The sequence below is a fragment of the Hoplias malabaricus genome, chromosome 10 (assembly GCF_029633855.1).
Source record: "Hoplias malabaricus isolate fHopMal1 chromosome 10, fHopMal1.hap1, whole genome shotgun sequence".
In the NCBI taxonomy this organism is placed as follows: Eukaryota; Metazoa; Chordata; class Actinopteri; order Characiformes; family Erythrinidae; genus Hoplias; species Hoplias malabaricus.
Window position 1 is genome coordinate 26,015,579 of NC_089809.1, and position 16,293 is coordinate 26,031,871.

The 16,293-nt window shown below is 38.8% G+C and overlaps 1 protein-coding gene across 1 annotated transcript in view; it reads right to left on the minus strand.

The window, feature by feature from the left end:
* The window catches only part of cubn (cubilin (intrinsic factor-cobalamin receptor)), a 34,367-nt gene extending 18,525 nt beyond the window's left edge, over nt 1–15,842 (minus strand). The window contains exons 1-27 of the mRNA XM_066683017.1: nt 15,724–15,842; nt 14,976–15,105; nt 14,632–14,760; nt 14,408–14,509; nt 13,832–13,935; nt 13,602–13,728; nt 13,065–13,233; nt 12,564–12,695; nt 11,909–12,004; nt 11,442–11,566; nt 11,154–11,340; nt 10,943–11,061; nt 10,618–10,852; nt 10,317–10,498; nt 9,944–10,106; nt 9,310–9,500; nt 8,934–9,090; nt 7,811–7,989; nt 7,528–7,693; nt 6,933–7,158; nt 6,571–6,701; nt 6,223–6,409; nt 5,809–5,969; nt 5,518–5,699; nt 4,931–5,087; nt 3,417–3,607; nt 2,442–2,601 (exon numbers count right to left, since the gene is read on the minus strand). Of these exons, the coding sequence (XP_066539114.1) occupies nt 2,442–2,601; nt 3,417–3,607; nt 4,931–5,087; nt 5,518–5,699; nt 5,809–5,969; nt 6,223–6,409; nt 6,571–6,701; nt 6,933–7,158; nt 7,528–7,693; nt 7,811–7,989; nt 8,934–9,090; nt 9,310–9,500; nt 9,944–10,106; nt 10,317–10,498; nt 10,618–10,852; nt 10,943–11,061; nt 11,154–11,340; nt 11,442–11,566; nt 11,909–12,004; nt 12,564–12,695; nt 13,065–13,233; nt 13,602–13,728; nt 13,832–13,935; nt 14,408–14,509; nt 14,632–14,760; nt 14,976–15,105; nt 15,724–15,842 (4,207 nt within the window). The remainder of the gene's footprint in view (nt 1–2,441; nt 2,602–3,416; nt 3,608–4,930; nt 5,088–5,517; nt 5,700–5,808; nt 5,970–6,222; nt 6,410–6,570; nt 6,702–6,932; nt 7,159–7,527; nt 7,694–7,810; nt 7,990–8,933; nt 9,091–9,309; nt 9,501–9,943; nt 10,107–10,316; nt 10,499–10,617; nt 10,853–10,942; nt 11,062–11,153; nt 11,341–11,441; nt 11,567–11,908; nt 12,005–12,563; nt 12,696–13,064; nt 13,234–13,601; nt 13,729–13,831; nt 13,936–14,407; nt 14,510–14,631; nt 14,761–14,975; nt 15,106–15,723) is intronic.
* Between the last annotated feature and the right edge of the window lie 451 nt (nt 15,843–16,293).

A 16,293-nucleotide genomic window follows, 5' to 3' on the forward strand; every position in this document is an offset into this window, starting at 1 on the left:
CCTCCCAAAAAAAACACTGCACTCTTCTCCAGTCCCATCCCTCTGTCCTTAATCATGGTGTCCTTTTCACCATTTGAAAAAAAGAATAAGCTATAGGACTAGGGTCGTTAATAATGACAATAACAAAATTCTCTGTACTAACCTCCATTTATGGAGAAGTATTTCGTCTAGCAACAATTAAATTATTGGCCCTTCCTTCCTAAAAGCCCCTTTCATTGTTTTTCTTTTTTTTTTCAAGCAAAATAAAGTACTGTGTTAGTTCCAGATGTTACATAACAACTTGAGTGTGCTCATATCGTTACTTCATGCACATATTGGAAAGCTCGACTCCTAGTTTCCAACTGATTACGTCATGCCAGGAAAGCTCAGGGGAAGTTGATACTACAGTGTAGTGGTTTTTGTGTGCTGTGAGTTTAGGAACTGTGCTAGTGGGTATAGTCTGATCAGTGAGTAGTGTCTGTCCTTCAGTCCACTGTTGCTGTATAAATAAACTGCAGCCACACCCATCAGCACAGTGACTCACAACCCTGGACATTTGTTTCTGCTAAACACCATTTCTACTCACAGAGATGCAACACTCACCAGGACTATACAAACACTAGCATACAACTAAGGATAATGTTGTTGAAATTAAATACACATTTTTATGTGTGAATTTAATTTATATCAATTTTGCATGCACTTATACTAACTTCTCTAACCAAATGGCCTACAGGCATAACATTATAAACACTCAGTTCCACTGACCACACAGGAGCAATTTGTAGTTCTACAGTTACACACTGAAGACTAGCTGTTGCTATGCATACATCGTTTGCTCCCGTTCACCCTGCTCTTCAATGGTCAGGACCCCCACAGACCAACCATACAGCAGGTGATTTGATTTGGGTGGTGGATCCTTCTCAGTGCTGCAGTGACACTGACTTTGTTGCGGTGTGTTAGTGCATGTTGTACTGGTAATAATGGTTCAGTCAAAGCAGAACTTCTGGAGTTTTTAAACACAGTGTCTACTTACTGTCCACTCTTTTAGATACAACTACCTTGTTGCTCCACCTTGTATATGCAAAGGCAGTGTGTAGTTGTGTATCTGTCGTACTGTAGTTTTTCATCAATGGTCACCAGACACAGCCCACAGGACACTATTGGATATATACGTTTTGATGGTGGATTATTCTCAGGGTTTAGGATCAACAACAGCACTACTGTGTCTGATCCACTCATACCAGCACAACACACACTTTTACACACCACAACATTAGTGTCACAGCAGTGCTGAGAATGATCTACCAAACCATACCTGCTCTGTATTGGTCCTGTGGGGGCCCTGAACATTAAAGTACAGGGAGAAAGAATGCAACAATAAATGTAAAGCAACAGATGCACTGCAGTCTGTATTCGTTGGATTACAAAGTGCTCCTGTATGGTCAGTGGAGTGAAATTAGAAGGTGATGATAATGTTCTGGATGAACGGTGTATAACTGAATTAATTTATTGCTATATTTTTACAGAAACTGCCAGCCGCCCTTTACATTGTGATACAATTTCATGGTAATTTGAGCAAACAAAAGGAATAAATATCTTCATCACCTTTAAGTTAAAGTTTTAGAGGTTTTGTCCCATATGTATAGCCAGTGCTGACATGGGCAAACAGACTGACTGACTGACAGAATAGTGTTATGGTACATGTCTTTTCCTGACATACTTACTTTAAAGGGAGTTTAAAGCCTGTTTCTCTTTTTCCCAATATATTCTCATTCTGGAAAAGATGACTAATGCCAATCCCTCTCCACACAGCCTTGCAAAGTACTTCCTATTAGATACAGTAAGAGTGTATGGAGAGAACCTCAAACAAAGTCTGTAAGCTCACCCCAAATAAAATCGAACAACTTTGCTTTTGAAAGAAAACACCATATATTGGAATAAAATATTCAGGTTATGTACATTATTTGCATTTGATTTAAACATTTACTGATCAACGAAAACCTTTTCCCATTTACTACCATTTTATCATTCATTTATTATCTGTAACCGCTTATCCAGTTCAGGGTCGCGGTGGGTCCAGAGCCTACCCGGAATCATTGAGCGCAAGGCAGGAATACACTCTGGAGGGGGCGCAAGTCTTTCACAGAGTCGCCAATCCACCTACCAACATGTGTTTTTAGACTGTGGGAGGAAACCGGAGCACACCAAACTCATCAGACAGTCACCCGGAATGGAAATCGAACCCACAACCTCCAGGTCCGTGGAGCTGTGTGACTGTGACACTACCTACTGCACCACCGTGCCACCCTACCGTTTTATCAGAACTGACTATTTTACTAACACATTTTATCTTTGTAAATTCTAGGTATGTTGTCTGCTTTGCTTGTTTTTCCTTGCTGCTATCCATGCAGTGTATGGGTGGGGTTTAGTCATTTGTAATGGTTTATTTGTAATCCTACCATTCTGGTACCAAAGCATCCGGAAGCCGGTGTGGGTAACAGACAAGTCAGAGTGAAACACAACATGTAGGTTCCTGCTGGTGGTAGTGTTCGCTGGTGGAGGAACGCTCCCACAGAATCTACCAATCAGAGGAGCTTGTGTATTTGGTCCGTCATATAGCTAGACAAAGAAAAGAAAGTTGTTGAGATACAACAGACACAAAATTAGAATTATGTTTTTTTGTTTGTTTCAGTATCCAGAATAAAGCTTGCAAAGAAAAGCAGAGGTTATTACCACAGCAAATGGAAACAAACCTACCAAAAAACCCTTCATTTCTAAAGAAATGATTAGATGAACAGGTCCCCAAATTTTGAGACATATTGTGTATTTGTGATCCAACAAGTTTTAAATTCCAATCTCCAACTTGTGTCAACAAATGAATCTTTACAAACAAGACAATAGCTAACTAATGCTGAAGGCTGCCTGAGGGAAGACAGGCAAGGAAGCTTACACAGGGCCTAACACTCCTCCACCTCTCTCATGGGCCCCATGATGTCATGGCTGTTTGGTTCACTATGGTGACGAAAGAACCAAGTAAGACCTCAATGCATTTATTGTGGGATTTCAGAGAGCTTGCCAATGAATGGATAAAAATAATTCCACAACTGCTTAAAGAGACCTGCTCTGTTGTAAACTACTTCAGCCCTGCAATATAACAGGCAGGAGTCAATAGCATTAGACACAGATCATAGTAGTCTAGAAAAACCTTACAATAATATGATCTATATATATTAATATCACATAACAACATGATTTGATAACACAAGCAGGCATTCCTATGTAAAGATGCAAAAGGAAATGTGCTGCCAATTCTAAAGACTAAACTTCTTTTCACATTCTCTAAAGACCTTCTTGCTATGATGTAGGATTATGTAACATTTGGGTTCCTGATCAAGGGAAAACTGTTCAAAATCCAAACTCAAGCATATACGGACCTCCAAATAGTCATAGAAACAGCTGGCTGAGGTAGTCTCCAGGTCAAAAGCAGTGAAGGTGTAGTTAATGGTATTGCCCATGGTGCTCTGAATAGTCCAGGTGCATCTAGAATCATGGGGATAGTTGTTTGGGAAATTCTGGCTCTCAATCACTCCACTTGTCTGGTTAGCAATGACAACACCTTGGCAACCTGTAAATGACATGTTGATTTACATTAATTAATCAATCATTAATCAATTACAAGTGATATATGTTGATATTTTAATCATATTTGTATCAGAAAATAATTGCTTTAATAAGCCCACAAAGTGGCAATGATGTTAAGCACAACAGCACTCACTAAACACAGAAGCAGTGCATTAATGTTATTGAGTATGTGAGAAATAGCACCCTTGTGTAATTTCAAACTGTGAATGAGTGAGTATGTTGGTATGTGAGTGTGTTACAAGCCAATTCCATGATGTGCTTCACATCTAAATAAAAATGGTGTTGTGCATCTGACAAATCACTGTATATAAAATGCAGCGCATACAGTACATTTCATAATGTCTGTTCTTTAAAAATATACACAAATATTACATAACTTATAAACTTATTGGCAATATATTTAAATAAAACATTGGATATTGTCATTTGCCTACAGTTACCATACATACATACATCAAGAATATTTTTTAAAGACATTCTTAATCAAGGCTGACGTTTAATGACATGATATTTCAAAAAACATTCAAGAATTCTCAGTGACCAGGTTAAAATATTTTGAAAAAACATGCACAAATCAATTTGCTTCTTTACCATAGAATAAATCCACATATTTTATGTATAAAAATATATAGATTAGGCATGGGCATGTTAGTCCTAGCAGTGAAACTATGAGAGTCTGGGAAAAAAACAAGCAAGAAAACAAAGTGCCAAGTTGGCAAAGGTTGCTGCAAAGAAACAAAGAAAGACTGGCTTTACTGAAATGACCTCTCAGCCCCTAAGCTTTGCTTCCAGAAAACCAATTTAATCAGATACAAAGAAAAGACAAAAGGAACATGGAATTTCCTGCACATTCCTCAGAGGACAGCACACCTTGCCAGCTACCCCCTGCTACACATACAAAACTAACCCAACCTAACCATTTTTATGCTAGAAAGAGCTGTGTCCATGGTAATATCAAATTTGTCCAACAGCTGCTGAAGTATTCTCAGTAGCCTCACTACTGTCCAGTAAATCCTAGATAATTAAATCAAAACAAATGAAAAGCCTTGACTTTAGTAAAAGGAGCTGCAATATCCTGAGTTTACAGTTTGAAATCAGCCATGTAAATCAACCCACTGAAGTTTCATGAAGGTCATTCAGGTCCATCGGTTACATCAGTTTAATACTCCTAATGTGACACCCAATACTTCAAACTGAAGACAAAAGGGTATTAAAAAATGGATCTTTACATTTTTAACAGACCTCTTTTAGTAATATAAACATGCATATAGATCTGTACAAGCATGGACAGATTTTGTTTACTCACTGGAAATATATGAGGCCACAAAGCCTCCTGCATTGATGACGCTGTCTGTGCGTAGTTTAACATAAAGATGTTCTTTACTGGAGGTGATAGGGCTCGGGATCTGGTTTCCACACAGTTTGGCCAACTCACGAGCATTAGTGCTGTTCCCATCATAAACCTGTAAGTGAGTATTAAAATCTAAGATTAGATTGTTTAAATTATATTGAATATTCATCAGCTGTTCAGTGAAAAATAACCTTTTTCAAAAATGCTGATAACAGACAGTGTACTGTATCCTCATTGCTGCCACTTGACAGTTGATGGTCTACTGGCTTTGCCCCTGGCTGCTGCTGGTGGAGCAAGCCTTCAGTGTTGCTGAATGTGTCGATCAGCAGCCCAGTACTAGCTACCGGCCTGCTGAAACTTCTAGTGTAACCATCAATTTTGGGAGCTTGGTTTAACCTTGTGGTTCCGTGCTGCTCTTTGACTGTATTACTGTGTTCTTGATTGCCATTTTTCTGTGTATTAACTTTATAACTGTTTTGGGTTCTTTAAAAGCACCATATAAATAAAATATACTATTATTATTATTATATTATTATCCTCACCGCAAGGTAATCAAAATAACAGTCAGAGCTGGCCTCCAGGTGGAAGTCTTCAAATCTGAGCTCGATGTTACTTCCAGCATTGACTTTGATGTGCCAGTAGCACTCAGCATTAGGGTGGTATGGCAGAGGGTAGCTAGGGGATGTGAAACTGCCAACACTGGTGGTCAGAGTGCCCCCACAGCCTAATACAAGAAAGAGAGTATTAGCATGGACACACTTAGTGAGAGCGCACTGCAACTGTTTTATTTGCGAACAAATAAACCAAAAAAAAAAAAAAAAATGTACAAACACCTGTTTGTGTGCCATCCCAGTGTGCAGAGAAACCTTTAAAAGTGACAGAACTGTCAGAACGGAACTTAATCCAAAGCCTATTGCTATGGGAGATCACTAGGGGTGGGGCCTGGTCAGAGCAATATCGACCAATTATAGGTGATGTTTCAAAGCCTCCATCTCTGCAATGAAGAAAATTATGCTGTAGAATATTATGTAGAAAGATACAGGTTAATCAAAAACAATGCTCAGCAAATGTTAAATATTTTGTCTTAACAAAACTTTCTATTTTTAAGATTTTGTTATTTTAAGCAATTTTGGATAATTTCATTGGCGCAATACTGTGAAATATTCACACAAATAAAGGGCAGCAATCATTTTAAAATAAATAAAATAATTCACATTTATTATTAATAATAATAATAGTTTCCTCACCTGATTTCCACATAATCAAAAGGGCAAGAGGAGCCACCTTCCAGCTGAAAGTCAGTGAAGTTGAGCATGATCTGCATATTGATCTCAACTATAATTTTATAGGTGCACTCGCGGCTCATGGGGTAGTTTTCAGGGTAGTTGGGCGAGGTCAGGACTCCAGTGGGAGTTGTGAATACTGCACTACAGTCTAGAGACAAACCATTCACAAATGACTGTCCATCACTGAACTAAGACCTTGAAATTTAAATAAATATTTATCTGCATAATGATTTAAATCATTTCCCAAGAGCATTAGAGCCTCTGAACAGACATTGACACATTTTTGTACTGGAAACTATGAAACACTACCTGTGGTGGCATTGAGGGAAACGTAATTGGCTGAGAAGCCCTCGTTCGACAAGCTGGAGTCTGACACGAACAGAATGGTCAGTAGATTGTCAGTACTGGTCAGGGAGGGAGGAACTGAGCGTCCACAGTACCTGAGTGAAGAAGGTAGGTGCAGTTTAGTGGTGAACAAGAATATTAATGAAAAATTGTAAATGTGCAAAGCTGCCGATTAAGAATGTATAACTGTAAAAATAATTAATTCTGTAACTCATTATACATATTGTTAAATACGTGAAAAAAATAATTCCATTGACATTTTGTAGCATAACTAAAGTGAAATCAATAGCAAGTACTGTAGAGAACTTGCAAGGTGAGGCATTTACCTGCCCAGAAGGTTCCCAGTCTGAGCAGTGCCATTGTCATAGATCTCCACGTAGTCATAATCACAGTTCGTGTGGTATTCCAGGTTGAATGATGTGAAGGACAGACGGATGATGTTGCCAGGTGACACAGAAATGTACCAGGAGCAGTTAGCACCATGAGGATAAGTAGTTGGATGACCAGGGCTGTTGACGGTGCCTGAAGGTTCTGTTAGTGTGCCTCCACAGCCTGTTGATTGAACAAGACATTGACAGAAAATCCCAGCCTATAAAACATCTCATTTTAACTCCAGTTTGCATGGGTTATCACTAAGTTTGCTTAGTGATTTTAATGTTGCTAAAAGGGAAACTGTATGTTTAGGTAAAATTCCATATAACTGTTTCTTAACAATTGTGGTCATTAATGAGACATGAATGACACTTAGTGAAAAACAAGTTAAAAATTAAATTATCTAAACAGAAATAAGCACTGCAGCAAAACTTACAAAGCAGCTTGTTGAATATATACCAATAATTATATTTTTAAGCTACAAAATTATTTTCCTGCCGATTTAACATTTGGTATGGTACTAAACAACCTTGTTTACAGTGATTTTACCTTCTATAATTGATGCATACTCTGCAGTGAAACCATGGTTGGACACCGAAGCATCAGTACTGAAAGCAATGTGCATGTGTCTTTGTGTGGACTGCAGCATTGTTGGGATCTGGCTTCCACAGTATCGACCAATGAGAGGAGAACTGGATGTGGCTCCATCCCTTACCTAAGGAGAGAACCACATGAATCATGTACACTGTGAAATCCATAAATGTACAGTATAATTATTCAGAGATGAGAAATTAGAAATTTTTCTTTTGGTTAACTATGAAAAATCTTGGACCTCCACAAAATCAAAGTAGCACCCAGCACTGCCCTCAACATCAAAGGTTAGAAAATTGAGTGTGACAGCATAGCCCTCCGGCTGATTGATGACCCATTCACACCGCTTGTTGTGGGGGTAGGCATCAGGGTGAAGGGGTGTTCGGATCTGTCCAGAACCAGAGAGAGTGCCCCCACAACCTAAGGAAAACATGAGATAATATAGTTTTGACTTTAAAAGTCTTTACACGGGGTCATATCACACTCCCGCTTGGACAGCGGGATCATCACATGATCATGTTTGAATATACACCATTTTCCCCCTTGAACTCACATGTTGACAACCTGCTAAGACACAGTGTTTGTAGTTTTCTTCTTCAATTTTGCACTGGAGTTCCTAGGATAATGCAGCTAACAAGTAAATGAAGCTTATTCCAGCCATTTACTGTGGTTAATTATGTCCACCACTGCTAGAGTTCTATTGGAAGTTAGTAAATACCATAGTTTTTTTTCCTGACACAGCAATATCAGAACATTAGATACCATACATCTGGTGGACCAGCTATGTTTGAAGACAAGGAGAAAACAAGTAGATTTTGGATTATCATCAACTTTTTTTCCTTTAAACATTTACTAGGAAGTTTGTCCAAGAAAAAAAAATAAAACATTCAACACCATGACAAAAATGCTAATAAGGACAGCAGAAAATGCAGGCAGGGATTTAGACATGTCAAATTAAATACAGCTCTAGGCCTCTGACATAGCACAGATTCAGTTATGTGGACAGCCAGAGAGCACATTTCCTCTGCAGTAGAGATAGATGGCATACATTTAAACTAGCCAAGCTTGACACCACAGTCTCAGGGGTATTACAACATGATCAATCACAAATGTGCTGCTCTAGCAGAAAGAGTCTCATCAACATCCAGCCTCACATAAGAGGGTGGAGTTTGTAGCCATCCCTTTAGCCACCTCTCCAACAGCTTTCACCACTGGTTATGGAAAATACCAAGAATATGGATTATCTGCCGTCTCCAAACATGAAGACATTTATCTGATATCATCTTCAGACTGAAGCCATGTAATGTCTTAATGCAGATATTATTTAAAAAACAAAAACAAAACAAAACAAAAAGCTCTCTTACTGATTTCATATACAGCCCTGAAACCTGCACGGCTGACGGAGCTGTCGGACTTGAAGCGAATCCAGAGGATATTAGCACTGGATAAAATGGGGGCTGGCAGTGTGGAACCACAGTACTTTCCAATGAGGGGGGCAGTTTCTGCTGAGCCATCACGCACCTGAGACAAGAAACACAGAAATATGTTACAGCTTTCTAACACAACAATAAACAATTTGACTGAGACATCTCACACATAGATGCTCTCTCTGTGTCTTTTTCTCTCTCTCTCTCACCCACACACACACACCTCAGAATGAGAAGACGGACAAATGTCTCATATGTAATGTGCAAAAGTTTAAGATATATGAGAAAATGTCATTTAAAAAACAGTTTGTACCTCCACATAGTCAAAATCACAGCCGCTGTGAACTTCAAGATCCATATGTGTGAAGTTTAGAAGTACTAGCTCACTCCGGGGCATTCTGATCAGATAGATACACTGCTTATCATGAGCATAACTATTAGGCCAGTTGGGTGAGATAATAATGCCTTTATCTTCAGTGTAAGTGCCTCCACACCCTGGATCAGCTGAAACACACATTTTTTACAGCTATGGTTAAAACCTTTAAAGTCATTTTCTGCTGTGTTTCTGTGACAAAAAAAAAAAAACAACTCAAGTAAGGTTTCAAGATATTTAACAATAAAACTAACAAACATATTTTCAAGACCTTTGGCACTTTTGACTTTAGAATGTCTTGTATATGTGACTAATTCAGATATATAGACTGCAACTATTCTATGAGCATATGACAGAGTAGTAAAGTGCAGAGATTTACAACCATCACACTGATCTGCTACTTGTAATTGAACATAAACTGAACATTTAAATTTCATGAAAAATGATAATAAAGTCAGCAAGTTTCAGCTGGATGTCTGATGTTATAGCCTTGTAACTAGTAAATTTGACATAACATACGCTGTTATATATTCCTTCACACTCCCCATGCTTGGCTGTTAAAACCTGCACTTACTTGGGGATGTGGTGTATGTGATATGGAAGCCCTGGTCACTGATAACATAATCAGAGTGGAAATGGATCCATGCAGAGGGTCCAGTTGTCTGCAGTGGGGCTGGAGAACCACTGCTGCAGTATCTGTTTAGAAGTGGGTCTTCTGGTAGCAGCCCATCTCTGATCTAGAACATAAAGTGTTATAACGTTGATTTACATATACCTGAATGTATTTATTTTTTATGGTGTGTAATACTGCCAATTTGTACTGTATGTAAACAGCTTTATTTGTCCTATTTTTGTTCATGTAAACTCTTCCCAAATGAATAAAAGGAAAAAGTATTTAAAGAATGTGCTTCTTGAAAAACTCTGAAGTGTTATGGTGTACAACCTACTTCTAGATAGTCAAAGTTGCAATCAGGATGGTGCTCAAGGCTGAGTGTTCCAAAGGCAAAAGTAATAAGTAGCCCTGGACCCACGTCTACTGTCCAGAAGCAGTCTCGGTTTGGTGGGTAATTGCCTGGGTAACCAGGTGACTTGATGTCACCATACGGGTTGGTCAGATGACCACCACAAACTGGAAAAAAAAAAGTTATACATGTTTCATATAAGTGTAAGATACTTATAGGATAGACATTGTAAGGTACTTATAGGATAGCAACAGTCCAGTTTAAGAATTAAAGTTTTTGATAGTACCTGGTACTTGTGAAGTCCAGGACACAGTAAAGCCACCTCGGCTTACAATGTGGTCAGAGCGGAACCAGAAGTAAAGAGAGTTGTGGGAGCTGAAGAGCTCTGCTGGGGCACTGGTGCCACAGTATTTGCCAAGCATGTAGGCAGAGGCGCTCTCTCCATCATGAATCTGGAGGAAGTCGAAGCTACATGTGCTGCTGTGTTCAAGGTCAAAGAAAGGAAATGTGATCCGCAGGATCTGGGAGAAACAAAGGGGGCAAATTAAACAAAAGCAAGGTATCTAAACTTGCATTTATTTGAACATTTAATAATACCAAATTGCACTAACCTTGTCAGGATCTGTCCTGATGACCCAGGCACAACTGACCATGTGGTCATACTGATCATGGCCAGGATTGTTAGGATAACTGAAAGTTCCAGATGGGGCTTGGAGAAGTCCTCCACACTCTAAAACACATGTGCATGTAAATCAAACAATAGGCTCCCGGAGTATAAACAAAAATTTGCAAATGTACCAATGCAATGTTATATTCACAAACCTTGCTGTGGGGTCTGACACTGGGGACCTGTCCACTGTGATGTGCAGGTACAGGTGTAACCATTAATACCATCAGTGCAGGTGCCTCCATTTTGGCAGGGGTTACTTGCACACTCGTTAATATTCTGATTACAAATCTGGCCAGTCCAGCCTGGGTCACAGTGGCAGACATAACCAGTGACAGTATTCTAGGGGAAAAAAAAACAGTTTGTATTAGCGTTTTGCTCAGCAAAACTTTAGAAATTGAACAGAATTTACTACACTATGCTAAATAAGGATAAGCACTTACCTCACACTGGCCATTAACACATGGGTTATTCGTGCTACAGGTGTCAACGACCTGAGTACAACCGGCTGGTCCATATCCATTGCCCACATAACCAGGGGGACAAGTGCATGTTGGGATATTGCTACCTGGAAGGGTAAAGGACAAATTTCAGCATGAAATTACAAAGAAGTAAGTTAAAGATTAGTATAAGATTCAGAATCAATTTAAACCCAACTGTTTCCATTTATACAGTCTGATCTGGGGAAATAGCTCTTTTAAACAGCAGCAAATCAGGATATCTTGCTTCTGTCATAATTACTGCACAAGTTGCTTTTATGCTATCTCAGAACAGATAGCAGCCTTGAACTTAAACCGTAAAAACCCATTTTAATGGCTTTATGTTATCACTTATTGCCACTGGTCATGCACGAATGTGAAGGGTTACTACTGTAATAATATGCAAGGTGTTTTTGTGAGTGCCTATTAACCTGGGACAGAAGCACAAGTGGCCAGTGGATAACATCCTCCGTTGTTGGTTGAGCAAATGTTGGCTTGAGTGCAAGTCTTTCCATCTCCCTCATAACCTACACAGAGAGAAGGTGAGACAGTGATCACTGATTCTGTCACAAAATAATAATAGTTTTTGAGTATTATGTTGTGAGTACCCATTATCCATTATCTGTAACCGCTTATCCAATTTAGGGTCGCGGGGGGTCCAGAGCCTACCTGGAATCATCGGGCGCAAGGCGGGAATACACCCTGGAGGGGACGCCAGTCCTTCACAGGGCAACACAGACACACACACATTCGCTCACGGACACTTTCGAGTCGCCAATCCACCTGCAACGTGTGTTTTTTGGACTGTGGGAAGAAACCGGAGCACCCAGAGGAAACCCACGCGGACACGGGGAGAACACACCAACTCCTCACAGACAGTCACCCGGAGCTGGAATCGAACCCACAACCTCCAGGCCCCTGGAGCTGTGTGACTACGACACTACCTGCTGCGCCACAGTGCCGCCCTTGTGAGTACCTTGTGAGTTTGTTACAATATACACAGCATATTCTGGCTTGTTATGAATTGTTATCATGTCATAGGATGCTACATAATGCATAATGATGTTTAGTGATCCTAATTAATACCTGGAGGACACTGGCCACAGTGGAATGAGCCCATGGTGTTGAGGCAAGGCACCATGGGAGAAGTTGAACAGCCTCCATTGTTTGTGTCACACTCATTCACGTCCTGACAGCTGTAGCCATTGCCTTGCCAGCCTGAATTACATAACAACAGACAAATAATTAGTGAAGAGTTAAAATAAATATACCAAGAATAATGAAGGTTACTGCAGAGGAGTTGATGTACAAATGAAAAAATGCCCATAATATATCACTAGAATGAATAGGCACAGACTGACTGTCAGTCTTCATATCTAACAGGCATTTATCCTACCAACTTTCCTAGTTTAATCTGATATAACTGCTGTGTTATGATATAAATTGAATGTTAAGCTGTTCTGAATGTTTCACCTATATAATATAAAGATAGTACATTTGTCAGTATAGTCATTTAATGAAGATTACATCAACAACAGCAGACCAGGGCCCATATGTATATGCAGATAACTTTCACCCAGGTTTTACCTGCTGGACAGGCCCCACAGAAGAAAGAGCCAAGTGTGTTGAAGCACTCTACAGGGGGGTTAGTGGAGCAGGGCTTATTCGAGAGGCTACATTCGTCCACATCTGCCGTGCAGGCAGCAATGCCAGGAGGAGACATCCAACCAGCATCACAGATACACTTATATTTGGGCTGTTAGGAAACAATACACATTTGTAATTAATTGTAAATTAAAAACTTAAGACGTTGTTCTATTTGTGTTCTGCTCAACCTGGAGAGTACAGTACTGTAATGTAATGTAATTTTCTGAAGAGCATTTTTGATAAACACTTCAAGGTTTAACTCTGCTCACATTTCTTTCAATAATAACTGTCACCAAGGCAACACTGCTACCAAATGGTCCTTGACAAATAATTTTTAGACAGATATTTATCATAATAAAGCAATCATTTACTGTTCTATGAAAATATTATATTAGATTACTATTTTATATATTTTATCAATATATTTTGACATAAATTCATTTTGAAATAGGTAACTATTCAAATCACTGCAATTACCTCATTAGGGTTGACTCGGTCAGAATCAATGCACAAACCATGTACACAGAGGTCCTGATTGCTTCCAACACAGTCATCATAACGAGAGGTACAGTGTGGGCCATACCACTCTGGAGGACATGTACATCTGGATGGAACAAACAGGAAAAGAGAGCGTCATATAGATAAAGCTGTCTCAAGAAATTTTGTTCAGTAGTGGATGCAATGACTGGGATCAGGGAATATGTTACGTGAAAGATCCAGGAGTGTTGACACAGGTGGCTCCATTCTGGCAGCCCAGTGTGGTTCCAGCATAGATCATACATTCATTCACATCCACAGCACAGGTAGGGCCCTGACATGAGATAAGAGAGTCATTTCCCAGTCCCATGGATAGTCAAAATAAAAAACGTTTGCCTTTATTTCTCTGCAGTTGTTCCTGAGATCACACTGAAATATGAACATTTCCCCAAGTCTGCTGCTACCCAGAGAAAAGGCCTAGAAATTGCAGGTGTCTTTTATGAGATCTCAGTAAGGTCTCAATCTGATTTATTAAGATAATAACAATCATATTTATCTGCAACTGGCAGAAAAATGTGAGTAAGGCTGGAAATCAACAAATTCTCATCCCAGGCAGCATTCTAAATAAATAAATATCTATCTTCATGACTCATATTTATTTACTGCTATTTCTTCTAATCAATTTAGGAGAATCACCAGTACATCCCCTGAGCCATTTCAAAGAACAAAATCAGAAAATATGTCCTCTGGGATAGTTAAAGCACTATGACCATGTGAAGTGTGGAATATGGTTAGTCCCAGCATACCTGCCAGTTCTGAGGGCAGAGACAGTGAAAAGAATCCAGTAAATTCAGACAAGTCCCTGAGTTCTGGCATGGGTTACTGCTACAAGACTTCTGCTCAATTTTCTGAAAAAGAAAAAAAGTAATGTTTAAAACAAATTATATTTAAAAAAATAATAATAATAATAAGGATATTGAGAGAAATAAAAATTTAGAGAAAAAAAAAACATTTCAGATTGTGATTTTACCTGCTCTACTGTGTGGACTTTTGACTCAAGTGTGGTCACCCTGGTTTTCAGCTGATTCAGCTCATTCATGACCTCCTGCGATGGGCCACTGCTCTTTATTTTTTCAATGTCTTCTTTGTTAGTTTTGATCTGAAACAAATTTGTTCAGTTATGTATGTTTATGAAAATATATGCACATGAAACGTAACTCCTTAAAATAAATCTGTTCCTTTGCTAGAGCTAGAGTTAATAAAATCTATTTTAGTTAATATCTACACTTAATACACTGAAGAACTTTCCTCCCATTATCTAAAACTAATTATAAAAGGGTGGGAAAAAACAGATATGAAACTCTAAGATTTTACCTGATCTATTTGCTGAGAGAGGTCTACATCTCCCAATTTTACCTTCCCTGTTCCTGAGGTTTGAAAAATGATGTGCTTATTGTTTCCAGCAGAAAAGGTAAGGTCACCATTCACTGAGATCATACGAGGCCTGCAGGTCATCAAAGGACATTAGAATAAGAGAACTGAATGAAACTGAATAAAAACAACAACAAAAAAATTAAAACTACATAAAACTGCAAAATTTACATTAGTCTTTTTTCACAAGAGTGAGAGTACTGCTCTCTTAAAGATTATTTAAAAAAAAAATGTTGATTATAGAAAATGTAAAACATTCATTACTCTTTTGGATACTCCATTGTAGACGTTTAGTTCACTTTTGCCTCAAATCCAAACATTTAATGAAATCAAAAATAATATTCAGTTAAGTATCTCCCTATATTTAATTCTAACCTAAACACTGCTGATAAACAACCCCAACTATTTGAGCAGCTCTAGATAACCTAAAAAATACTAAATATGAGCTTTGAGTTAACTACAATGACAACAAACTTATTCCTAAGTTATAAAGATGGGTAAGCAAATGGATCTGATGGCAGTAAGACAGGGGCAGTAAATGGTTATTCAAGATCATTTTAATACAAGAGCTACGAACAACCCTTAAAATACCTTTCTAAATGCAAATTTTCACAAAATTCCAGTTATGTGTAAAAAATATCAGCGACCCATGTACAACTACAGCAATTCAGAAATGACCACCTTTACTCACTGATCACTGCTGATATCCCTTTTGCTGCGGCTGTGGACATGATTGCCCTGGTCACACTGAAGTCCACTGAGAAATATGAGGGCTAATAGTGGCCAGGACAGCCAAAGTGTCTGAGCCATGCTGAGAGATGGTCTCAGGACGCTCTTCAGACACAACTCTGCAGGTAAACTCAGGGAATGGCCTAATAGTTCACATGTACAATGATGCACTTTGCCCCTAACAAGCCTTCTGAGACCATCACATACCCATAAACTGGACAACACTTTGCAAATCTGTTAAGAAGAGAGATAGGCAGGGTGCAAGACAGCATATACCACAACTGAATTGCAGTTTATTCATTTTATTGTGTAATTACGAAGTGTTGTCATATGATGTTCATAGATCAGTAACCAGAGTTAAAAGTCTTTAATACCCCCCTCGTTATTCAAACATTTGAATTTTTGCTAAAGCATAACTATTCACAAGGTCCAGTTCTTCATGTAAAAAGGAAATTTTAACTTTTCCCAAAGGCCCAATAATGAACTCATTTTAGTATTTAATTAAAACAGCCAAGACAAGGACACTAGACCT